The 27,482-nt window shown below is 40.6% G+C and overlaps 1 protein-coding gene across 3 annotated transcripts in view; it reads left to right on the top strand.

Annotated features, from left to right (window-relative positions):
- slc7a10a (solute carrier family 7 member 10a) overlaps positions 1-22,203 on the top strand; it is a 46,107-nt gene extending 23,904 nt beyond the window's left edge. The window contains exons 5-11 of one of the 3 annotated variants that reach the window (XM_084540760.1): positions 3,632-3,785; positions 3,905-4,028; positions 4,509-4,612; positions 4,740-4,836; positions 4,989-5,138; positions 20,416-20,593; positions 20,700-21,031. In XM_084540760.1, the coding sequence (XP_084396886.1) occupies positions 3,632-3,785; positions 3,905-4,028; positions 4,509-4,612; positions 4,740-4,836; positions 4,989-5,138; positions 20,416-20,593; positions 20,700-20,800 (908 nt within the window). In that variant the 3' untranslated portion in view covers positions 20,801-21,031. Of the gene's footprint in view, positions 1-3,631; positions 3,786-3,904; positions 4,029-4,508; positions 4,613-4,739; positions 4,837-4,988; positions 5,139-20,415; positions 20,594-20,699; positions 22,023-22,048 lie in introns of those variants that run through there. The other 2 variants (XM_084540761.1, XM_084540762.1) reach the window with 2 other exon arrangements.
- The last annotated feature ends 5,279 nt before the right edge of the window (positions 22,204-27,482 follow it).

Raw genomic sequence — 27,482 nt, 5'->3', positions numbered from 1 at the left:
TGAACAGTATTGTACTGTAGAAAGTAGTGTGATGCTACAAAAATGGCGTGAAAAAGGCAATTAACAATGGAAGAGAGACAGACCATCATAACACTTAAAAATGTAGGTCTTTCCTACAGGGAAATTGCGAAGAAAGTCAAGGTGTCAGTGAGTACAATTTTCTTCACCATCAAAAGGGAGTCAGAAACTGGGGGAAACTCTGACAGGAAGAGGTCTGGCAGACCCAAAGCCACCACTGAATCAGAGGACAAGTTTCTGAGAGTTAACAGCTTGCGTGATAGGCGGCTCACAGGACAACAGCTTCAAGCTCAGCTTAATAGTGGTCGTAGTAAGCAAGTCTCAGTTTCAACTGTGAAGAGAAGACTTCGAGCTGCAGGTTTGACAGGACGAGTTGCAGCAAGAAAGCCGTTGCTAAGATGTCAGAATAAGACAAAGAGGCTCGCCTGGGCCATGAAACACCGCCATTGGACTACTGAAGACTGGAAGAAGGTATTATTCAGTAATACACAGGATAAGATGTTATAATCCCTTGTGCCAAAATCCCAGGCAAAACACATTTAGAGGCCCTGTTCAGCTAAGAGACCCTACCAAACCTATGGTCATATAATATGACAATTAACCTATAATCTACATAAACTAAGTAAAAGCTGCTGGCTTGTAAGCCCATTGAGCAGCATAGTTCAGACATTGTAAAACATAAACTAACTAAACGCTGCTGGCTTGTATGGCCCGCTCAGCAGCTAACCATAGCTACCACGTAACAAGAAGACAACAGCAGTATGCAGCATGTCATTGGGGTTTTCAAGTGGGCACCTCCCTTCACCGATGTTTCGTTAAATTAGGCCCACGACACCTCGAGAAGGCTTAACAGTGACTTCCAGCGTCCTGTAGTCACCCCCCTCCACACCACCACTGCACAACCCTGTTTCACTCACCATTCGATGTCTATCAACAGCTAATATGGTAACTAATAACCACGAGCCAAACAAACAAATTTACCATGATTCGCCCCGTTGATGCGGACTGAACCACGTTACAAACAAACAAATCTACCATGATTCGCCCCGTTTATGCGGACTGAACCACGTTACAAACAAACAAATCTACCATGATTCGCCCCGTTTATGCGGACTGAACCACGTAACAAACAAACAAATCTACCGTGATTCGCCCCGTTGCTGCGGGCCGAAAACACGTAACAAACAAACAAATCGCGTAACAAACAAATCGACCGTGGCCTACATGCGGCCTTCCTTACCTTAGCTAGTTCCCCAGCTAGCATGCTTCCTGCGCACCCATAACCAGTCGCAGGCTCTCTCTGCTGCCCGGGACAAATTGCTAACCGCAGTTCTCTGGCTCCTTCCCCGTATGCCCAGCTCACTCAGCAGAGCAATCACCGACTTTGCCACAAATCCACGGCAGCCCACTTCTACCGGGCGGACATAAGCCTTCCATCCATTCTGCTCTGCATCTGCTGCTAACTCTGCATACTTAGCTCTTTTTCGCTCATTAGCCTCCTCAACTCTATCTTCCCATGGGACAGTCAGCTCTATGAAATAGACTACTTTCTCTGGCTCAGACCACAACAGCAGATCTGGCCGTAGTCGAGTGCTAACTATCTCAGCTGGAATAACCAGTTGTCCATTTAAATCCGCTCTCATCTGCCAGGCTCCTCCTACTCTTAGCTGTCCCGTGTTATGCCTGATGCCTGATAGTCTAGCCTTTTCTCCCTCCCGTACAAACTTAATACATCTATTCTCTCTGTTAACGGCCATGGAATTTACATTCACCCGTTTTTCCTCAATTGCAGCTGCTAAACATTTCAGTACCTGATTGTGACGCCAGGTGTAACGTCCTTGGGAAAGACTAACCTTACAACCTGTCAGAATATGGCTAAGCGTGCAGATACACGTGCACAGTGGACAGGCATTATCCTCACCTACCCACTGGTTTAGGTTCTGGGGAGTTGGCAGCACATCATAAGTAGCCCCTAACATAAATCTTAACATATTATGGACTGATGAATCAAAATTTCAAATCTTCGGTTCATCACGCAGGATCTTTGTACGCCGTCGGGTAGGTGAGAGGATGGTTCCACAGTGTGTGACATCAACTGTCAAACATGGAGGAGGAAGTGTGATGGTCTGGGGCTGTTTTGCTGGATCCAGGGTCGGTGACTTGTACAGAGTGAGAGGCACCCTGAACGGCTACCACAGCATTCTGCAGCGCCATGCAATACCCTCTGGTATGCGCCTAGTTGGTTAGAGGTTCATCCTACAGCAAGATAATGACACAAAACACAAGTCCAAGCTATGCCAGAACTACCTCAGGAAAAAAGAATAAGATGGTAAGCTTGAAAACATGGAGTGGCCAGCACAGTCTCCAGACTTAAACCCCATCGAGCTAGTTTGGGATGAACTGGACAGAAGAGTGAAAGCCAAGCAACCTACAAGTGTCACACATTTATGGGAACTTCTGCAACAGACTTGGGAAGAACTTTCTGAAGAATATTTGATTTCTATTGTAGAAAGAATGCCACGAGTGTGTTCAGCTGTTATATCTGCCAAAGGTGGCCAATTTGATGAGTCAAAAGTTTAGAATACATTTTGGTCTATAAATTGATTCCATGATTTCTTTTTCAACTCAAATTGCTTATTTGTTCTATGCTTTCATTTCAGAGTGCAATGAGACACAAGAGAAATGCTTTATTAATCAAGCAACACTACTAATACAAAAACACAATTGTGGAGGAGAGTGAGACGGTGTGATTGTGCCAAATAATCATAAAAACATACAACAAAACTAGGCCACGTCACGTACGAAAACGATCTTTTCCCTCTCCGTTTTCGAGGGCATCGTTTCAAGAAATATCCGCGTCCACACAGATCCGTTTCAGCACGACCGAAAACGCTACTTCATATTCCAGGCCTATAGGTGGCGCTGTTTCAGTTTCAGAAATTCACCAAAAACGGAGAGGAAGAGGCGGAGCATGCGCACAAATCTTGAGCGCTGTTTACAAATCGCCTTTTTTGCTCAGCGTGGTGGCACAGGAGCATGATATTTTGCCCTAGTAACCCTAATAGGCTCAATATCTTCTCCAGCAGGAAAACTACCATGTAGTCCGCCATTGTTGTTGATGTTGTTATGAGACGTCTTGCGGGAGGTGGAAGGCTGCTCGGGGGTGTTGCGATGACATCATCGTTTTCGCCGTTTTCGCCGTCCACACAGAAACGCAAGAGTTGCGTTTGCGAATTTCTCCACCCTGGGACCCGTTTTCAGAAAAGTGCGTTTTAGGGCAATGCGTTTACAGGATACGTGTGGACGATCGGCCAAAACGATGCAAAACTTCTGCGTTTCTGCGTTTTTGCGTTTCCATGTGGACGGCCCCTGAGGCTACAACTGAAACAAAATACAAACAAAAACCTCTCTCTCTTATCTATAAAATGATGATTGGCCAGGTGTGATCCACAGGTGTACTCTAATTGGGTTGAGTTAACCTGAGAGGAGTGAGAAGGAGGAGGGGAAGAGGATAACAGGAGGGAAAAAACACACATACAAAGAATTCTGCCCCCTGACCCTGCCTGTCACGTAACAACCTATCTACCCCTGCCTTTCTGTCATGTGTCTCCAGGTCACTATGATGCCCTGCAGCCCAGTGTGGCCTTTGAATTCAGTCAGGATCCGTCAGTGGGACAGATTGCATTGGCCTTCCTCCAGGCCTCCTTTGCCTACAGTGGCTGGAATTTCCTCAACTATGTCACAGAGGAGGTCGTGGAGCCACGCAAGTATGCAACACACAAGCAAACATAGAATTTTATACTTTGTCACTTATTTTTTTTGTAATTCTGTAAGTACCATTAATCAACTTGCTTTATATTATTATTATTATGTTTCTAATCATTAGAAATCTGCCACGTGCCATCTATATCTCCATCCCTTTGGTCACTCTGGTATACACTATGACCAACATTGCCTACTTCTCCTCCATGACCCCGGAGGAGCTGCTTGCCTCTAATGCTGTGGCAGTGGTGAGAAGTTCTACAGCTCCATGGATTGATGTTTTACATGAAAACTTGTGTCAGCTTATGGCTCAACTTACTAATGAGCCACAGCCGCCACCCCCCAAGAATCTAAGCACAAGCCAGATGTTTACCAACCAATTAATCAGTCAGTGTTGATGGTTGTTGGTTTTTCTTACGATCCCAGGGGGAAGCTGGGAACTGCATGTTTAGTTTGAGACTACTTTCTTCTGATATACTTGAAATAGGAGTAACATGCTTTTATTGTTGTAATTTTATAATGAAATCTGCCCCAAGGGAATTTTAACAACTGTTTTCTATCTCATTTACACATTTGTGTGGCTATAAGCACAGTGTTAAAAGTATAATGCATCTTTCAGTGAGAATAATCAATTTACGCCTGACTGTTGGGAAATAAATCAGTAAATCAAAAAGTCAATCCCTCAGTCAAGTCAATAATTGGATCCATCATTTGTTGTGTTGTTTCAGACATTTGGGGAAAAGCTACTGGGGATGTTTTCCTGGGTGATGCCAATCTCTGTAGCACTGTCAACGTTTGGAGGAATTAATGGATATTTGTTCACCTCTTCCAGGTACACACAATCAGATTAATGCTTTTATAACGACATACAGTGTCCTAAAAACAGAAGCTAATATTCCAAGTGAGTATGAACAGATAAACTTGAGCATACATACAAGTATGTGTCTGTCTTTTTGTAGGTTATGTTTCTCTGGGGCCCGAGAGGGTCACCTGCCTTATCTGCTGGCTATGATCCACCTAAAAAACTGCACACCTATCCCTGCCCTGCTGGTCTGTGTAAGTACTGCTCCGCCAGTTTTGTATACCTTGTGTAGCTTCACATCAACTCATAGTCGCAGACAGAATCTTTGCTTTACTGGCATGTTTGTTGCGTAAAGACATATGTTTTAATTGTACTTAATGTTTGAACCTGCCTTTATGTCCTACAGTGCTTTGCCACAATAGTTATCTTGTGTATTGGAGAGACACACAACCTGATCAACTACGTGTCCTTTATCAACTATCTGTCCTATGGGGTGACGATCGCTGGCCTGCTCTACCTCCGCAAGACAAGGCCCAACCTGACCAGACCTATCAAGGTACAGCAGTTGTTCTAATACATTTAGGGTGGCCATTTCCACAACACCAAAAAGGAGGACACTTTGCGGCATTTAGTGAGGAAGGAAAAATCGCAACATACAACTCTAGTGTACTCCCCACGACAATACAATTTTGTACATGATAACGATGGTATCATGATAAAGTGATTCTAAGATACTCTGTTCATCACAAGACAATTTATCTATGATATATCATGATGTATGTGTAACAGAAGAGGAAAAAATATTCCTGAGATGGCGAAAAGTATTTGTTCACAGTATTTGTATTTATTCAATACATCTGTCTTGCAAAGTGCAGTGCCACAAAGCAGAACATTTATGGCCTTAAATGTGCAAATTAAATTTACATAAAAATAAATAAATGTAAAAAATATACATTCCAGTTCTTAATAAGCATATAGAACTCCTCCATATAGAACAAAAGACGGTAAGAAGAAAAAACACCATGTAACGGGTGAATATTGAACTGAAAAGTCCACAGCGTATTCCACTGTATTCCACAGTGATTCTGTCCTTTGGGGACATGTCTGCAGTGTATTTGTGTTTATGTATGTGTGTGTGCAGCTGCAGTCCACCTGTATTTTAACTGATTTGAGATGGTTTGACCATCGGCATTAAATGAGGTTTGTCTTTTCGGCATGTTAACATTTAGTTAAGGAGATGAGTGACACAGCTAGCACATGGGATCAGGGGACGGCTTGTTTACATTTTCAACCAATGAAAAACCAGAGAATTGAGTGACACTGCTTTTAACCAATCATTTTTAACCAATCATTATTTTTTTTTAACCGAAAGTCTTACACCATTGTACGATATGCAGCGTTGCGATCAGGTGCAACTCCGAAAAGGAGGACAAATAAGGATCTGGCTTGAGGCTGCGCCAGACGCCGGACAAAGCATTTAAATTCCGGACTGTCCGGCCGAAATCCGGACGTATGGCCACCCTAAATACATTCCATGTTTTATTACATAGCTTTGTGGAAGAAAGATTATTACCTAACAATAAATACTAGTTGTGTAACGGTATTTGTATTCGTCCAGCGGTGTCACGGTACGGGCGTCACGGTTCGGTGCACACAGTCATACTTCTGGGTGACTAGCCTGTTAAAAAAAAAAAAAAAAAAACGTAGAAAACACAACCGTTCACGTCAATGTTAAATTTTGACCTTAAAAATTCATTTGTTGGGTAGTACTCATTTATAATTTTAAAGTGCACTTCTTTCATTTTAGGGGGGAGAGGAAATCCAATATAATGTTTTCTAAATACTTTAACCTCCTCAACCTTTAAGTCTTTCATAATATACTGTCTTTTAACTACATTAGGGTAAAATTCTTTCAATAGCATATTTTATAATTTTGTTTGTGCATGTACTATTAAATATATCTATTTCCGCTATATGGAGTTGTGTCATCTCAGGTGATGTCTTAGAATAAAAGCAATCTTCTTTAATCATAGATTTTAAAGAGGCTGGTATAGCTCTAAGGATGTTATCGTGCTTCTTAACTGTACAGTTAAGGTTAAATCTTATACAGAACTCCTTATGCTTTAGCATATTTCCACAATCATCCATGAAATGGGCAACAGTCCACACCCCTTTTGATCGCCATTCATCCATATACACAGATTTTTTACATAGCTTGATGTATCTATTATTCCATACCGGTGTGTTGTGTGATGTGAAATTATGTTTGTACATTAACTTCCAATAAAGAAGAACCTGCTGGTGGAAAGCAGAAAGTTTGACTGGTAAAGAGCTACATTCAAAATCACAACGTAACGAAAGATCTATCCCCCCCATTTTCTCAAAATTCCCATTGGGAAGAATAAACCAAAAAGAGTCTCTATTATTAACAAAAGATTTTAACCATTTCAGTTTCAAAACACCATTCATAACATCAAAATCAATCACATTGGCACCCCCCTCTTCATAGGATTTAACCATATCGCATTTCCTTATATAATGACACTTATTTCTCCATATGAACTTATAATTAATATTGTTAATAGCTTTGATAATTTTCTGTGAGATGGGTAAAGAAAATGCTGGATATATTAGTCTGGATAGACTGTCCTAGCCTGGTCGTTACCATCCTACGTTTCCGCCCAAAATTTGATTTCGGTCTCGCACGGAGTCTGGCCCAATTGCACTTCCGTGGTTCGCGTGTAACCGTGCCAATCAGCGAACAGTTGAGTGATGACACGGAACTCGTCTGCCGAGTTGCTTGTAGTCCAGCGAAGCTTGTAGTTCAACAGAATAGCAACAATGGCGACGGAGGAAGAGACGCTAGAAGCCATCCCCGAAGTTGTCTCAACTCTCGAGAGCATCACGGAATTAAAACCAGAACAAGAGGTTTGTCTTGTCAATTTTATAAATGGCAAGGACGTCGTAGCTCTCCTTCCAACTGGCTTTGGGAAAAGTTTGATTTATTTAACTGGAAGCGGAAGTGGTAAGCGTAAGAGCCTGAACTCCGGCGCACAATATACGTCATTACCAAACGTTGCTGATTGGTTAAGGGAACTCCAATGATTTTAAACCTCAAAATAAGCATCCGCCCATTACGGAGACAGATTCCTATTACATTGTGCCAGACTACGTGCGAGACCGAAATTAAATTTTGGGCGGAAGTACGTAGGATGGTAACGACCAGGCTAAGACTGTCCATCTTTGTTAACAAAATTCTTCCAAATATAGAGATATCCCTCTGCAGCCATCTATTTAGAATTGATTTACATTTATCAATGTTATTTTCTACATTCTTTTTGTCAGATACTGTTCTATCTTTACAGATAACAATGCCTAAGTATTTCACCTCACTTTTTATCACTATATTACATACTGACTGCAGGGGGCACTCATGTAATGGCATTATTTCACATTTATTTAAGTTTAGCTTTAAGCCGGATGCTTTGGAAAATTGACTGATCATTTGCAAGGCTAACGGAAACTGACTTTCATTTTTCAAAAATAAAGTTGTGTCGTCCGCTAACTGACTTATTACTATCTGTTTACCCATTACAGTTAACCCCTCAATACAACTGTTCTTCATGTAAATAGCTAACAACTCTGCAACCATAATAAACAGCAATGGTGAGCAACTGCAACCCTGACGTATACCTCTGTTAACTTCAAATCTGGAACAAGTGCCCTGTCCCAAAGACACAGAGCTATTGATCTTGTTGTACAACATCCCCACAGTATTTATAAACTTTTCTCCAAAACCAAAGCATTTCAGCGTCTTCAGTATGAAATTATGCTCAACCGAATCGAACGCTTCATAAAAATCTAAAAATAAAATATACCCACTCTCTTGAAGCATGTCATTGTAGTCTAGGAGATCCAACACTAGCCTGATATTATTATGAATTGATCTTCCCTTCAAATCCTGATTGAGTCTCACTAATTATATTAGACATGCCTTTCTTCAACCTTGCAGCAATAACCCCTGATAGCATCTTGTAATCTGTATTCAATAAAGTTTTCAGTCTTAAATTGTCTAAAATTCTTTTATCTTTACCTGACTTTGGAATCAATGTAATCAACCCTTGTTTCATGCTTGACATCAGTTCTTTTCCCTCTAAACATTCTTTTAAAGCTTTAAACAGTAAACATCTTAGATCATTCCAAAAGAACTTATAAAAATTAGCAGTGAGCCCATCCGTCCGTGGAGATTTATTTGCAGCCATCTTCATAATAACTGTATCCAATTCCTCAATCCTAACCTCTGCCTCACACAGATCTTTGAAGGAATCCTCAACTGGGATATCATTCCGGATTTTATCTAAGAAATCATCAGCTTCTTCTATTGAATAATCTGATGAGTATAACTTAGAGTAAAAAGTGAATACTTCATTTTCTATCCTCCTTATATCTTTGCATTCAATACCATTTAACACAAGACTTGTGATTGTGTTCCTCTGTTGTCTACTTTTCTCCAAGTTACTAAAATATGAGGAATTCTTCTCTCCTGCCTCAATCCATTTGGCTCGTGACCTTATAAAAGCACCTTGGGCTCTCTCAAGATATAAATCATCTAATTTGGTTTGTAACTCCATCAGTTTGTTTTTCTCCTGGCTATTTAGCTCACTCTTGCTACAACACTGAGTAATCTCTTGAAGCAGCTTACATTCATATTCCCTCTTTTTTTTTGTTTAAGTCCTTAGAAAAGTTTACCGTAAATTCTCTGATTTGGAATTTAGTAAATTCCCAAATGCACATATTACCGACAATAGAATCATTATTTTCAGTTTCTCTTATTATTCCTCTTATCTTATCACAGTAATCTTCATTTTTTAACAAATGGGCATTAAATTTCCAATATCCTTTGTTTCTAAATTCCTTCCTTGTGGGTTCTAATATAAGATCTATAAAGCAATGATCAGTCAGGGGCGCTATGGAGATTTTAGATTGAGAAGTGCACTTCAGAATATTATCGCTCACCATCCAGTAATCAATTCTCGATTTGCATCCGCCATTAGGCTTGAACCATGAATAACTCTCAACTCTGGGGTTAAATACCAGCCAAGCATCCATTAAATTGTTATCTGTCACAAAACTATTAACCTGTAACCTTCCTAAGCGAGGAGGCCACCTATCAACCCATTCATCAGGTGTCATATTCCAGTCACCTCCTACTAAAATATGATCAGTGGGATACAACATTTTCAGTTCTGCTATCACATTAGTAATGTTCTGCAATAATCTTTTGTTCTGACCATCATTATTGTACCCATACACATTCATGACAATAAGCAGTAAGCTTTCACTTTTCAACACCACTGTTAACCATTGCCCCTCAACATCAGCTCTATGTGTTAAGATTTCCCCTGGACATCTGTTAAAACATATAGCCACACCTCCAGAACGATTAGATCCATGACTAAAAAGAATCTTGTCACCCCATTGATTAGACCAAAGGGGTGCATCAGCAACAGAAGAATGAGTCTCTTGTAGAAACAAAAAGTGAGATTTCTGCCCCTTACAGAATAAAAAAAGTGCCTTTCTCTTAACAATGTCTTTCAAGCCCCTAACATTTAAAGAACCAAATGAAATTTTAACATTCACCATGAATAGTAACACTAACAGACAAACCAACACTTAGACAAAAACTTGTCAATCAACCCACTCAGTAGCTAAGTAGCCTAAACGGTAACTTTTCATAAGAGCTCTATCCCTTTAGAATATCCACTGTCCAACATATTCTTAAGCATATTTGAGTTCACCTTTGAGTTCATCTGACTTCCTCCATCCGCTTTCCATCAATATATCCATGAGGGCCTCGAAAGAAGGCACGTTTACCCTCACGCCGAGCTTGTTCAATTTGGGGCCAAAGCCTTTCTCTCTCTTCCCAATCCTCCCGTGGAAGCACTTCAGCAAAACGAATGCCCTTTTCCTTGCAGATCGTTGCATCTTTGCTCCGACGCCAAATCTCTTCTTTCACCCGCCTTTGGGTAAATAGAACTATGATGTGCCTGTTCTTCTTCTCTATCTTTTTCCCCTGCCTGTGCACGACATCCACAGCATCCTCCAACTTCGATTCCATGCATGGAGCGATAGCGCCAAGAATCTGGATAATTTGTGCTCTGATATCTTCATCTGGCTGTTCTTTCAAACCCTTGATCTATAAGCACCATCTCATTCTGTATCGCTCCTGTTCTCTCACTCGCTCCTTGAGATCGCTGTTATCTTTGCAAAGTTGTTCGTTGCGTCTTTCTAGCTCCCTAACTTTCTGTTTACACTCTTCCATCTCTTCTGCGTTAAACTGTACAGCCTTAGCTAGGTTAGCAAGCGTAATGCTATTTTGCTTTGACTGCATAGTTAAATCAGCCAGCCGTTCGTCTACTCTTTTTTCTAGTTTCAGTATCGCCTCCAGTATTGCGATATTGGCAGAGGTGGAAAGTAACGAAATACATTTACTCACGTTACTGTATTGAGTAGTTTTTTTGTGTATTTTGTATTTTTCAAGTAGTTTTTAAAATCGGTAATTTAAATTTTACTTGATTACGTTTTGAGTGAAGTATTGTATTTCGCTACATTACAAATCCCATCCGTTACTGAGTAAAAAAAAAAAACGTTGACTAACGAAAACCGAAAAAAAAATCGCGCCCGGAACCACGTAGTGAGTGACGTATGATCAGCATGTAGGCTACCACTACCAAGCGCCAAGTCTTTCTGTAGGAGATTGAGAACGAGATGGAGGTGGATCAGAAGAGCGACGACGGTTCAGAGACAGTTTGATTGACAGTTGATTGTTTGAAAAAGTTTTATGGGAGGGTCAGAACTAAAATTGCACATTATACCTTTCTGAGGGTCTTACATGTCATGTGTGACATGTGTTATGTTGTCATTATATGTGTATACATTTGTATAGATTTTTATACATTTGTATAGATTGTTCTTTAATTAAAAACGAAACAGTTTTGGATGTATGACCCCTTGTCCTATTTTCACTACATGGGAGAGATCCCCCGCCCCGTTCTACAGGTTTTTTTTTTTTTTTTTTGTTTTTTTTTAAATGTAACTAAGTAACTTTTACTTAAAATACATTTTAAATTAGCTACTTATTACTTTTACTTGAGTAATTTTTCAGATGGGTAATTTCATTTGTACTTGAGTAATAGTATTGGTACTTTTACTTGAGTACGATATTTTAGTACTTTTTCCACCTCTGGATATTGGATACCTCATCGTTCTCACAATCGTCTAAGGACTTGGATTTTTTCTCTGCAGGATTCAAATTCTTACTTGGCGTTGAAGGTGTGGAGTCCTCACCGCGCTCCCTCTTACTTTGCACAGTTACCTCCATCGCATAGCCATGCTCAAACACATGGCTACTATCTTTTCTTTCCCCATTCGACAGAGGTCCTAGTTTTTTGGTGTCAGGTTTTGGCTTAACGCTTTTGTTGAATTTTTGTGCGTTCATCTTGACAATATTCAGTGGACTTTCAAAGATAATAAACTAAATTTGGGATAATATAGAGGAGCTCTGTAAAAAAGCAACTGCTCAGTCCGTCATCTTGCACCGCCCCCTGGTGCAACATAATGATGGCTCCAGAGTGAATCTTCCTTCAGCCGTCGACTTCCAGGCTGCACAAGCGCCACCCTCAACAACAACCAATCAGATCGCGAGCTACAGCACAACCAATCAGCTCATGCGGCATCCATTCGAAGCGAGTGAGCGCGACTCGTTTGGTTTTAACACGAAGCGGTAAGCGGAGTGAGCCACCGAGCGAACTGCTTTAAGTTAGATGCAAACTGCTTTTTGAAGTAAGCTAGATATTTAAGCTAATTGATTGCTTCGACTAATGCAAACAAGAGCTAGATTTTACGAAATTACAAATATAATTTGTACAAATTATAGCTAACCTGCCTTGAAGGCAGCTGACTGAATGACATGCAATATGAAATCATCATTAGCCTAATAATCAGCCTGCAAGGCACTCTCTGCAATCAGCCTTGAAGGCTCGTAAAATCTAGCTCTTGTTTGCATTAGTCGAAGCAATCAATTAGCTTAAATATCTAACCTACTTCAAAAAGCTCGCTTACCGCTTCGTTCAAACGAGTCGCGCAGCGCTCACTCGCTTCGAATGGATGCCGCATGAGCTGATTGGTTGTGCTGTAGCTCGCGATCTGTTTGCTTGTTGTTGAGGGTGGTGCTTGTGCAGCCTCACAGGCTGAGCAGCCTGGAAGTCGACGGCTGAAGGCAGATTCACCCTGGAGCCATAAGCTCGACGGTGACGGATAGGAGTGGTGGACCGGACAAAGATTGTCTCCCAGCGATGTTTCGCGGAGGTGCGGTACGTCGCTGGAAACACGTCAAACATGCTAACGCACATGAGACACACCAATTATTTATTTTGTAATATTTTCAAGAGATGTTCAGTTTTGGTACTATTTGAAATATTTGTTTGACTTGTTTGAGAATATTGCTAATTTGAGAGTATGTTCAGTGTTTACATTTTACTGTATAATACAACATTGAAATGATAGTTTCTTATAGTGTAGCTAGTTGTCACCGAGTGGAAGCGACCGGGGCAGGGTGCAAAACCACCGTATTCTGTCAGGGGAGCGACTACCACAACAACAAAGTCCACGGGGGATTTTTGTTTAAAAAAAAAAATACACTTTTATTACAAATTTGGAATACGAATATACTCATAAAAGTCCTTTTTAAGTCCACAATGTAGGTTAACTCCGGGCGTGGCGAGCTCCTGGGCAGCAGGCCTCAATATCCACTATTGGCTGAAGATCACTTTGAAGGAGACACAGAAGAAAACACCAGGTGACAGTCAGAATGTTCAGCCTAATCAGTCTTCAGTTATTCGGTTCTTTTTCTTTTAGGAAGCAGAAGTCAGTGTTGATGGGATAAAATTAATTAATATCAAAAGTAATCAAACAAAGGCCAACACAGGGCGAGTCAAAAATAAACAATCCACACAATTTGGAAAAATTAATCGCACAGCAAATCAAACTAAAACCCCATCCAACGACTGGCGTCTGTCCTATAGTGACTGATAATGATGCTGGAGATGTTCCTTATGTTTAAGTAGCGAAATGAGAAGGGTAGCCTACTTAGCTGGAGGAAGGGTGGAACGCGTCCCCACCCTTCCACTGTCTCTCACGGCTTCCCCCTCTCGCACCGTGCGTCTACTGGGTCGGTCCGGCGCGTCGACGGCGTCCTCTCTCGCTGTACCGCAGCGGCTCCCGTCGTCTTATGGCCGTTTCCCGTGTTCCTCGGCAGACTCGCTCCTCACCCGTCGTGGCGACCAACGGCTGCACTCGTATTCTCCCTGTGTCACCTGCCCGCGTCAGCTCAGCCGCTCCGTCCTGCTCGCCCGCTTCTTCTTCTTCTTCTTCTTCTTTCGGCTTTTATGGCGGTTGGCAACTAACTTTAATGGTGCATTACCGCCACCAACTGGACTGGGGTATGGTACTTGAGTCTTACCTATCAAAACTTCAAAATAAACAAACAAATATACCACAAACCAATAAACCAAGACAAACAAAACCCCCAAACCTCTCCCGCTGCTACCTGAATGAAAAGAATAAAAGCACCTACGACCCTCCCCCCAGCACTGCCCAATTACACACGTGCAAGTGATCAGGTAATCACCTCCACAGGTCGGCAGACTCAAACACACACCCACACACTGTCACCCCGTGACATAGTAGTTACCAAATTTGCCGGTTGCTACCTGACTGTAATGATAAGTGCTAACAAAGGTATTACCCATAGATGGCAGTATAACTTCAGTAGACCGTTTACAGAGCGAATGGGAATACAGGAAGTGGAGCAGAACAAGTAAGTCGAATAGACATGACCAGAGAACGTCTAATATGGGGAGAAGTTCCACTCTCACTGAACTTCCGGGTTCTGAACTGTTGCAGTTCCACTCTGATTCCATATGAGGGCGCTCTCAGGACGAGTGCAGAATGAATGGCGGTCTATGGAGCAGTACCCCTCAAAATCCACTTTTCTCAGGATATAATTTTTTGTGCAGTAATTTGAATATTGAATTTGAAAGGAGATGCAAAGAAATTACACACTGCTGGGTGTTAGATTTTTTAGAGTCACTTATTTTGCTTTAAAAAGTATTTTAAAATGTCAATGACGTCATACACATCGTACGACCAGATACTGCTTTACGGCAATCCTTCAGTCACTGCTTTGGTGCTTTCGCGCTCTGCACTTTCTTTTCTCTCGAGGCATGGACAACACAGCTGACACGGGTAAATAATCGTGCTAGAAGAGTTTCTGTTTCGTTGTTTTAAAAGACCGGGCCGAAAAAAAAAAAACTTGGGCGAAAAAGTCCGCCTTAACATTCTGGTCCCGCTTCGGATGCCACGATGCCGTCAAGCGGGATCTGGTCGTAATCAGTCCTTCACTGACCAATCAGCGTTCATTAGCACAATGCTAGCGTGTTATGGGCAACAACAACTCAACCTGTAAGAAAACGAAAGGACATAAGTTCTCGTTCATTCAACTTTTGACCTATAAACCATGTTGAACTTGCAAAACCTACAATCAAATCTGAGATTTCTCAACGACAATCGGGTGAAAGAGACACATTTAGCCGTTTAGCTCCATAGAGTCCCATTCATGTTGCACTCATGGCGATCGCCCCCAGTGGAAATCTGGTGGAACTGCAACCAAAATTCGTTACAATGGGACTTAATAGAGAGTGGGAAGGCTCTCCGTAGACGGGCTCTGACATGACATACATACATACACATAATAAAGAGTTGACGCCGAATCGACCGCTACTGCCTATTGGCGCTGACGAGCCGTGGGGCCGCCATCTTGGACCGGTCACCCGCTCCACTCAGTGTAATCTGTTTGGCACTTTTGGCAAGTGTCAGTGCATTTAATCAATCATAACTCGATGAATACTTAACGGATTTTCACGTGTTTTTTTTTTTGTTTTTTTTTGCTGCAAACGTCATACATGTAGCTATGATACAGGACACATGGTTTGACGTATATTAATATTCATAGTGGGCTTAACAGTAATAGGATATTCTGATATATGATATATGTGATGTATGATAAGTATTTTGCAAAACACACAATGTAGTGTATATATATGATAGAGATGCAGAAGCAGATAGTGGCAGTAAAAGTACTACTCAACTTTTTTAATGAGTTGAAAAATTAAGAAACAATATATGAAGACATTATTTATAGATAGATATAGAGATATATATAGATATAGATATAGATATATATAGATGACATATAGATAGGTCCACACTCCAGACACTTTCTGAATCCCTATCCAGTAATATTTTGGGTGAAACGGCAGCAGATTGTTGAGGAACTCAGTCTCCTCCTGGTTGTGGATGACCACCATGTCGGTGAAGTGCGTCTGGCACCACTGGCGGGCCTCCGGCCACCTCCGGTTTGGACTTGCGCAGCTTGTCATCCACCGAACACAGCCACCTGTTAAAAAAAAAAAAAAAAAAAAAAAAAAGAGAAGTAGCTATTTAACGTATTTGCATCAGTAATTTCCAAAAATTCAATCGGAAAACATTAAGACTACCTTTGTAATGTATGCGGATGTGGGAGGGGAAAATGTCGAGTCTCTCTCAGGTATTTGTATGCCTTTGGACCATGTAGATGGAGTGTGAGGGCAAACTCTCTGTAGGCCTTTGTGTACTCATGGCCCTGCTTTGCCATGAAGTCTATCTGAAGATCTGAAATTTTATGAGCAAAAATTAATAAGTCCCCTTCAGATAACAACTAAGGACTTTAATAAAGAGTATAAGAATAAGATGTAGATGAATTTCAAAGTGCTAATTTCGTCTTACCTGAGTAGAATTCAAGTCTCTCTTTGAGCTCTTCATTAATAAGGTTATTTTCCCTCAAATCTCCCAAAAGACTCTTCACTGTGGTCTTTGCCCTCTTTTCTCTGGCCATGGCGTTCTTCTTCTCTCGCTCCAGACTTTCCACTCTTGCTAAGGCTTCATTGAGCCTGGCCTTAAGAGAGGTAGGAAGTAGAAAGAGGGATGAACATGGTTTGACTGTCTCACTTCACACACATCAATTTGACACCACTAGAGTATGACCCACATTCCTTCTTATACTCATCACCTGTCAAAGCCACTGCCAGCACTGTGTGTGTGTGTGTGTGTGTGTGTGTGTGTGTGTGTGTGTGTGTGTGTGTGTGAGCGCGCGCCAGGAATGCATGTTCAACATGTCTTCAATTGTGTGTGTATGGGTTTATTTGTGAGTGTGTTAAATATGAGATATGAGTGGCAGCAAATGAGTGAGATTTTAATATGTCCAGGACCATTATGATATGATGTTTAAAACAGAAATACTCACATCATTAGGCTGAGGTTGTGGGTGTGAGGTTGCAGTTTTTGGGGCCTCCTGAGAGGCCACAGACAGGCTCTCTTCAGCTCTGCTGGAGGTAGACGTAGTCCTGCCCTTTTCCGGCTAAAATGAAGAAGCATAATACTTATAAAGAAATATATATATATATAGTATACAGGGTATGCAAGTGTATACACAAGTATCTCACCCTGCCCTGTGATTGATAATAGAATATTTACATTTATGAATGCTAACAGCCTTATGATGATACACCTACTCTTTGGTGATGAACCGGGAAGCTGAAGATGGATGGAATAACACCATCTCTGAGTCGGACAATCTGACCTGTCCTATCAAAATCGCCCTGCTTAAAATGCTCGCTGCAAAGCACGGATGAATCACTTGCAGTGAATCCTTCCCTCCTCACAGCCACTTCCCACTTCTTCCTAACATCTCTGTCTCTGGGAAACCTTCAAAATGAAAACGGGAGATTTGGGAGAAACATTTTACAAAGGAGGTCAAGCTTATTCTTCTTCCTATTTTTCTATTTCCTATCTTCATATTTCCTATTCCTATTTACTTCTTCTTCCTATTTTCTTCCTTCAAATGTCTTAGAACCTTTCTTCAACAAAACTCCTATTTTGATGTTGATAATGAACCAAAGCTGCTGAAATTGTGAGTTAGCTTGTTTGCAAACTATTCTACAGTCAGATGTTCTGTTGTCTGATTTCGCTGGTGGACATAAATACAGTACAGTAATATTCTATTCACAAAGTACAACCAATAATAATGTTCAATCTTACTTGTGAAAAGTAATCCCCCGAGCCCCGTTTTGAATAGTCTGCCGATTTTGACAGAAATACGCCGCACAGTGCTTAGGCATCTTGCTGCTTTGGTGGGGTAGGATGACCGGTTCAAGATGGCGGCCGTATTTCTTGTGCCCCAGCAGCCAATGCGGCGTCTACTCTTTATTATGTCTGTGCATACATAGACGCCTCATTGAGCGCTGGACCGTATGTCAACGTCGCTGCCATATTGGAGGAGGCAGCTCTGTCCCGCGAACTAGTGAACTTTATTAAGCGTCTTCTACAAAGTGCTATAACTTAATGCCTCTTATTTACACATTCACACACGAACATATATATTCAGGAAACCGATAGGAACCAAAAACAACATCTGTTACGTTCTCTGATGATTATAAACATTAACTACTACTTATATGTTCAGTGTACAGGTCGGCACCAAAGCACTATTTTTATAATGTTTTCACGAGTGTTTACAGCTGCCACTGTAGCACTATTTGTGTTAGTTAAGACTGTTGAGATTTACAGAGTGACAGTAATTTAACAGTTCGGTTTTTGTTATACTCACCTGTTTGGAAGGGGTATGTAATGATAAGTGCTACATTGCTGCTGCAACAGTGAAATTTCCCAGTTTGGGATTAATAAAGAAACTATCTATCCATCCATCCATCCATCTAACAAAGGTGTTACCCATAGGTGGCAGTATAGCTTCAGTAGACCGTTTACAGAGCGAATGGGAATACAGGAAGTGGAGCAGAACAAGTAAGTCGAACACTACCGGAGTTCGTAAATGATGAACAGCTAGCTGAAGCTCGCATAAAATTCAATTTGAGGTTTTAGTCATAGAAGAATAAGAACTTCACATTGACAACTTCAGTTTATCCCTGCAAGAAATTGTGCTTTTTCTTTTTCTCTGTATGAACAAAATGAATGAATGGTATGAGAACCCTCCTAATGCATTTGTTTTATGTTTCACTCTATTTTTTACTTATATTTTTTATGTTTATAACAGGAGGTGGTTTTTATTTTTTTCAGTCTGTTCAAAATAAATAAAAAAAAAAAAGCTAGTCTTATACGTGTGAGTTTTTGTTGCCCCGTTGTACCGAACCGTGTCACCCACACCGTACTACGTACCGAACCGTGACTTGTGTGTACCGTTACACCCCTAATAAACACATAACTATTACAAGTGGAGTTTAGCACAGTTATTTTAAAGAAATGTATCTAACAATAAACTCAGTAACTCCACCTGTAATAGAGCTTTTCACAGTCAGTTGCATGTGCTGTTTCACTGGCATGTTTGACTGAGTCACTTAATGGAATCATTAATACACTTGTGGTTACCTTTCAATGAGGAGTCAACATGAAAAAACAAAAGGCTGCAACAGCAGAGCACATTCAGGAACAGAAATGAAAAGCACAATAAAGTGAAATTAAATGTAAAAATAAGAAAAATGGGCAAATGTTGTAAGATAGTACCATACAATGTTTCAGATACATACAGGGGCAGTGTTGTACAAGTTCACGCTAAACAAGAACTAGTTCAAAGTTCAGTTCATAGTTCACATTTTTTAATTTTGAAGTTCGTAAACTCCAAAATGCAAAGTGAACAGTTCGCGTTCTTTTCTGTTTTTGTTTTTTTTGTTTGTTTTTTTAATGTGCAGCTTCAAGCTATTCTTGTTAAATAGAATCTCTGACTGACCTGCCCATCCATCCCCAGCCCGTGCCATTTTTTCCACCAGGATCTGTACTGCTTTTTTGAATCAGAATCAGAAAAGACTTTATTGCTAAGTATGTTAGTACATACAAGAAATTTGCTTTGGTGTTGTTGCACACAGTATGCCTAAACAAATAGAATAAGATAGCAAGTGTAAATATGGATGCCGTTCATTGAACATGTTCATCCACAACACTGTACAGGGGATTATTATAGATAATCTCTGCTTACAATCATTTGTAATGTATTTTTAATTAAATTAATGACAGTTGAAATGTTACTCACACCTTCACGTTTATCAAAGTCAGTTATGTTTGTTACATTTATTCAAAAGGTGAAGTCTACATGGTGTGTTATTTCATGACAAGGAAGGTACAACAAGCTGATTTCTTACTGAGAATAATTATGTTCCAAAACATAAACTGCCATTTAAAAATTGCTTAGCAGACAGCAGGGGCTGTCTCAAACATGTAGCACACTTAACTTCACTTTGAAGCAATGGAGCCAAAAACACATTTCTGCCTTTTCTACTTAGAGGCTCCAGCTCTGTTAGGACTTCAAGCGTTAGGTAGCGTTATAGGTAGCATTTTTTTTGTGTGCAGCAGCCTGTTCCATCACTCTCTGAAACCACTGACCTACAGTGTATACAAGTATGATACCAAACATTTGATGTCTTTGTCATCACTGACATACTGTAGACAACAGGTCCAACCCTGCTGTTAATATGTCCAAACTGGTAGCGCAAATTTAAATTTAACGATATGTGTTTTGGGTCCCAGAGACACTGTTGTAATTTGTCAAATTAAAAATTAAACCTAGACAAGTGTTATTAATTCTGTCGTATACATTTATTCTAAATATTGTATGTTATCTGGCGACCTCTATGTCTTTGTGTGATTATGTCTGATTTTGTTCTGTGCAGGTAAACATGTTGATTCCCATCAGCTACTTGATTTTCTGGGCTGTGCTGCTCTGCTTCAGTCTGTACTCTGAACCAGTGGTTTGTGGCCTGGGAATGGTCATCATGCTTACTGGGGTCCCTGTGTACTTTGTGGGTGTTCAGTGGAAGGAGAAACCCAAGTGGATATATAGGCTACTTGGTGAGTTGGTCTCTGCCACCATGCAGTACATATAGATTTTAAACCCACATTATTTAATAGTAATTATCCAAACTCTGATTCCTATTTATGTCTTTTTATGTTGCAGAAAAGGTGACATACATGGGTCAGAAGGTGTGTTATGTGGTGTTTCCTCAGGGAGACCCCTTAGAGACTGAACCCCTCACTGGCTCCAAAGCCATTGACTGAGCAGTGAAGTCCACTAGGATTTCCGTTTTTACAGCAAAATTTGTTCTTTCAATTATTTATTTTTATTTTTATTTTTTTTTGTTACAGTTTTCACATGCATACTTTTGCACAGGTGCAGGCTGAATGGGGCTGGGATGAAGCTCCAGGATTAAAGACGAGTAGGACACCTGCAGATGAAGCATGTGTTCCATTTGTTGGCTTAGTAGTTAACACCCATTTATGTTCCTCAACTACTGTTGAATGTTAAATGTCTCTCTCATGCAGATCTTCATCTTGTATTCTCACTGAAGGAGCCTCCATTTGTCACCCTCTGGACTTTTCTTTTTACATCTGAATTAAATTCTCATGCTAATGTGCCTTATAAAATGTATGTGTCGGTGTAGCGTGTAGGTCTGTGCAGGTATTTTGAGTGTAATAACTTTTATGAAGTAACTTTTATGCAAGCAGTTTCTGAACTTGGCAAATACTTCCCTTTTACGGCTGCTACTTCAAGCTCTGTTTCACTAAGTACTCAAACAATGTTTTCCATTGGTCAGTTTTGTATGAGTATTTTCTTCTGTCTGTGTTTCTGGTAGCATGTTGGCCATCTTCCCCAGCAATATTTACAGCACAAGAGGATGATGGGAAATCTGTCAGGGTGACTGATTCGCTCCAAAATTAATAAGCTGCATCCACTACAACACATAAAGACAGAATTTTATGCATGCGCCAGGGACTTCTTCAACGATCACATTCCTCAGACATGATGTGATACATTTGCATACTATATAATGGATGGGGGTACCTCTGTGTTTTGTGTTTTGAAAGAGACTGTTAAGTTGTACAATATTAACAATGTAATCACTCATTAAAAGTAGCAACTTCTAAAAACCATGATCCCTTTTTGCATGTCAGTTCTGTCCTCTGTCCTCTAGCATGATAATTAAGTCAAAAACGGTCATATGACAACAATGTCACAGTAAACATCCAAACACGATTGAATGCCGATAAACATGACAATAACCATAAACTACAGTTAGATCCATGTGTTTGGACATTGACACATTTTGTGTTATTTTTGCTGTTCATCGAGATGTGAGCACAGATAAAGGATACCACCAGGTCGTCTCCGCCTGACACACCTCTGATGGTGCCAGTAGGGTGACATCTCTCTACCGCCCCCTGCAGCTACCCTTAGGATCCTTGCTTTCCCCACTGCATGCCCTTTCTTCTCAGCCACAGCCAGAAGTTTGCTTTCTCTTCCTCTAGTCCTTGGATGCCTTCTTCAACTTTGGCCCGGTCACTCCCACACTCCTCAGAAGGCGCTGGATGGATGTTCCGATGAACCCCTGCAGTCAACCTCAACAGGACAGATGACAGTCGACCATCCCACCTCTCGCCACTCGGCTGCCAGCTTGGTGTATTTATCCTTCTTCCTTTCATAAGCTGCCTCCATTCCTCCTTCCCAAGGGATAGTGACCTCTGCCATGATTACTGATTGTACTGAGGGGGACCACAGGATGATGTCTGGTCTCTGAGAGGTCGAAACAATCTCTGTTGGGAACTTGAGCTACAGATCAAGGTCCACTTTTAGGTTCCGTTCACATCCAGGTGTTATTAGAGATCTTCTCTCACTCTGGGCGATGTTCTGAGCCCCCGTTCCTTGTCCAACAAAATGGATCAGCGTCTGTGATGTTGACAGATGTTCTTTAGGGGTGTGCGATCTAAGGCACCTCATGATTTGACACGATTACGACTCAGGGTGCTACGACTTGATTATTCAACTATCATGAATTTCCATGCATCTTTTTTTCACTCTTTGGCTACTCCGTACTTTTAGACAAGGTATTTGTCAGTATCCAAATTCATAGTAAACAAATTTATCTCAATTATCTTTTATTTAGGTCAAACCACCAAATGATCCAACATATTTTCCACCTTCGAACCAACAGGAAAATAGTGTGCCTTTAGCAGCGGCCTATACAACAAAACCTGCTCTTATTCACCATCAACAAATAAAGATTGCCAGTTACCTTACTTGAGTGCAAAACATTTGCTGTATCAAAAGCAATACTTTTCAAAAAATAGAATTCTATATTGACAAAAAATTTACTTCGATGGAATGAATTCCACATTTTCAGAAAAACAACATGAAGTGCCTTTAAAAATAAATAAGACTTCTTTTAACCAATATCCTTAGTGGTTTTCAAAGATTTCTGCACTAGCAGGTCTATTACAAAAAAAACAAACAATTAAAGCTGCAAGCAGCGTTGAACGGGCCCTCGCCCCCCACGCCCGTCGGCGACCGGCAAGGACGGGGTCACCGCAGATCTCAGGGGATACAGTGGAGTAACAATGCACCGTGGCACGATAGCTAACAGTTGTCCAATGACAGGCAAAGTCTTCTTGCTTCAAGGATTTATTTTGTCACTCCCAATTGAAGTTTACCGTGAAACTGAAATACATACAACAAAAGATGATTAAATATAAAATTAAGAATATATCTTAAGTATCTCTAAGTATCTCTTACTTCTCTTTACATCTAGTAAAGACTGACAAATACTGTAAATTTATGTACATATACAACTACCCCCCCCCCCCCCCCCCCCCCCAAGTTTACCAGTCTATATTTTTATTTTTATTTCGTTTTATTTCTCTATCGGTGTACATTACACTTATAGGCTATTGCTTACCTTGTGTGCAAACTACTGTTTACTGTAGTAGTACTTATATATATTTTTTTTTACTACTGGCTGCAGGTACAACAATACATTTCACTGTGCATTGTACTATGTATAACTGTGCATGGGACAAATAAAACCTATCTATCTATCTATCTATCTATCTATCTATCTATCTACCTACCTACCTATATATCTATCTATCTATCTATCTACCTATCTATCTATCTATCTATCTATCTATCTATAACAACGAAGGATAATCTCCGCTAGCTTAATGCTAATGTACAATGCGAAACACCATAGACAGGCTAACGGAACTAGCATCGCCACAGCGGCGGCAACACCAAACTCTTTTGAATGTATTCTCTCTGTGGCATCAACAAACAGTTGTATAATTATTCTCTCTGTGTCATCAAAGTATGTTAAAACAGCCTCACCAATCATTAGAAGTTTAACCAACACACACACACACACACACACACACTCACACACACACACACACACACACACTGACATTCAGCCAGCAGAGAGAAATACTTTGGCTCCATCTGCTGGACAAAGTAGCGAACTACGTGCAATCATTATGGAATGAGGGAGATGGTGACAATTTTCACTTTCAGTATAATAAAAGGCCATAAAGTTTAACGAAAACTCACAATCTTCGCAGGGAGTGATCATGAAGATCATAAGTATGTCGTGATAACATCTGAGGACAATAAAAATCATCCCGACAGGAATGGCAGCTCATACAACAGATTCTATTTAAATCAGACATTTCCTGCCCACAATAGGTGGCGCTACAATAATTGCATGAATATTGACATATGGATGTGTTTAGTTAGGGACCAGTAACAATACTGTAAAGTTTCATGCACTTTGGACTGAATTTGGACTGAATTAAAGCACGTTTAATGCAACTTCCTGTTTCATGGCGCGTCAAAAAAACTTTCAGGGGCCAGCAGACCCGCGCCACTTCGACGAAAAGTATATGCGCCTATTTTAGTTTTTGTTCATCGAGATTCCACCTACCTAATTCCATAGTTTTGAAGTCAATCTGATAAGATTTAATACCTCATTTACAAACTCTAAGAAACGCTGTTTTTGTCCAATTTTCACAAATTTTCACTTTTAATCAAAATAGCACACTTCCTGTTGGGTTTAGAATATGGCTCCAAGAGACTTTTTTGTGCGTCCTGGGATGTTACATATAAGTGACATATTTCCAGATTTTTAGACGCAACGGGCTTCAGGGGCTGGTCCGTACAAGGTCCGTAGGTGGCGCTATAGAGCCATTTTGCCACGCCCGTGCTCGAGGCCCTGATACATTACAATTTTCGGGCAAACGAATCTTTCTGCCAATTTTCAGGACTTTTCGTGCATGTTTAGGCATGCGTAGAATTTTCTAAAGTTCCTGAAAAATAAGAAGAAGAAGAAGAAACAGTACGAAAACAATAGGGGCCTTGCAACTCCGTTGCATGGCCCCGTTGGGCCCCTGCACTTCGTTGCTCGGGCCCTAATTAGCCTATTCCGTTCCATAAGGTGTCGGGGCAGCATGCGCGACTTGTGTTCCTGCCTGTCATTTATTAGGCAAAGAAACAGAACGTACTTGACCACTTGCAAACAGCGCAAACTACGGCACTCAGCCACTCATTCAAGACAGAATACGCAGAGAAACGAATCTCACTCGGAAGAGTAACACGCACTAACGCATGACCGCTAGAGGATCCTATAACCAAAACTAACCGACTGCAAACCGTAACTCATAATTCATAACTGGATTCCTGCTTGCGGGCAGCACGTGGCTTCACTCGTGGATCTCTGCTTTCTCGCAGTCTCGCATACAGGTATGAGTTCTTCCTGTTCTTCCTCGAGGACTTCTGCCAGCTTCTGCAGGACCTGGTCGTTTTTAAAAAAAAATAAAAAAAAAAAATAAATAAATATAGGCCCTATATATATTATATATATATATATATATATCACGTTACGGTTTGTGCTGAAGGTGATATTAGCAATTACTCATTAGACTAGTGTTGGTAACTGCCTGTGTGAGTTCATGATCGGAGCATTTTAGGCCGAAGCGTGCACAGTGTCTGTTGCCTTCTGTTGCCGCTGTTTGTTGCTCGACTGTGACAGAATTGTGTGAAATATTATTTTCACAGGTTTACATTGGCGATCTTATATGTTGTATCTATAGCCCTTGTATTTAGGGTTGCCAACCGTCCCTTGAAAAACGGAATCGTCCCGTATTTAGAGACAAAAGTACGTGTCCCGTGTTGAGCTGAAACGGGACGCACTCAGAAATATGCATCTAATTAAATTCAGGTTCGAGTCAAATAGTTAAAATATAATTTCACACACACAAATAAGTATTGACCTAACTGTATGCTGTACTTGAGAGTGATATTAGTGTGATGCCAGAACTTGTTAATTGTACAGCTTTTATAATGAAAACATTTAGGAAATGAATTGAAGTTCAAAGTTTATTAATTACAGGCACAAGTAAACAATGACTAATAAGAACCAAACCCATTGGCATGGCAGCAATTCTCTTATGGCACAAACTATACTGTGATGGAAACAAAGCTTCGGAATCAAACAGAAAGGCCTTTCAGTAGGACTTTATTTTCCAATGGCCTCGATCCACTGTATTTACCTTTGTGAAATAGTCAGCATTTTGGCAGCATATTGGCGACTTTTTTTTTGGGCCAGGTAGTGTATTTCACTTGAAGTCAAACTAAGACAGATTTAAATGGTAAATGGTAAATGGCCTTGCTTTTACATAGCGCTTTTCTACCTATTGGCACTCAAAGCACTTTACAGTCACAGACACATCTACCGTTCACACAAGCACACACACATTCACACACCAGTGCCATGCACTGGGAGCAACTGGGGGTTCAGTGTCTTGCTCAAGGACACTTCGGCACGTGGCACATTCCAGGGATCGAACCGCTAACCCTCTGGTTCGTGGACAACCCGCTCTACCTACTGAGCCACAGCCGCGTGCACACAGCATGGTGTGTTTCAATGGGAAAATTATCAAAACATTTGTAAAACGAACCGATCATTGTGCAGAATTAGTTGAGAGGAGTTATGGAGACATCTCTAATGGCACATAACATGTAGTTGCTGTTTATAATTTACAACTTTTATAACAATGCTGGTGCAACACATTCAGGCAAACCCCTTGCCTTTAAATGAGACAGTATATTTAGCACAGGAACCTGACCATCTACACTTGTCACTCTCATTCTTATTACTATGAACATCCTGCAGTAAAAGGGGGACACGTTCACTGACCAAGAAAAAACTGGTTAAAAGTCCAACAGTCTGTAGCAAAAAGTAACCAGTATCACACCTCAGGAGAAAAAGCATCTGAGATACAGGTGATCAGTTCAGTGTTTGTCAAGGCAGAGAGGGAAATGAAGACGAAAAATAGAGGTCTTTGCTTTAACGTCTGGACATACAAAATTTCATAGCACAGGTATTAATTTCAACCAGGATGAATCAGTAGTGCAGACATCTGTATTGATCAGCGTACCACTGGGATGAAGAAGACTCAGTAAATTCTATTCTGTTTTGAAGCTTAATTCCAAACATTTTCTAGACATTAACATAAAACCTTAATAAATCCGTGTTTGGCTTTTTAAAAATGGGGAATTATCAAGTTCAACATGTTAAACAAGAAAGTATCACTGACAACTGACAATCACTGACAACTGCATAATTTAGTTAGACTTCACAAATGTTAAGGAATTAGTATGACTTTTTGGAGGAGATATGTTGACATATCATTACACCTGAGGCCTACACCCAGTTAGACTAGGGTGTGGGTGTGTTATACGAAGACTGGAAACAGTTGGAAACTACATTGTTTTATTTTTTGTGACTCAATCACATGTAATACCCCTGACATAAATACTATTGCCCTAAATGTTTCCAAGTGCACCGAATCTTGAGTCATGTTTCTTGAATACTACAGTGCCTTATTGATTTAGGAAATATTTTGCCTTAGCGTA

The sequence above is a fragment of the Chelon labrosus genome (genome assembly GCF_963514085.1).
Source record: "Chelon labrosus genome assembly, chromosome: 3".
Lineage (NCBI taxonomy): Eukaryota > Metazoa > Chordata > Actinopteri > Mugiliformes > Mugilidae > Chelon > Chelon labrosus.
This window is presented reverse-complemented; position numbering and strand designations above follow the sequence as displayed.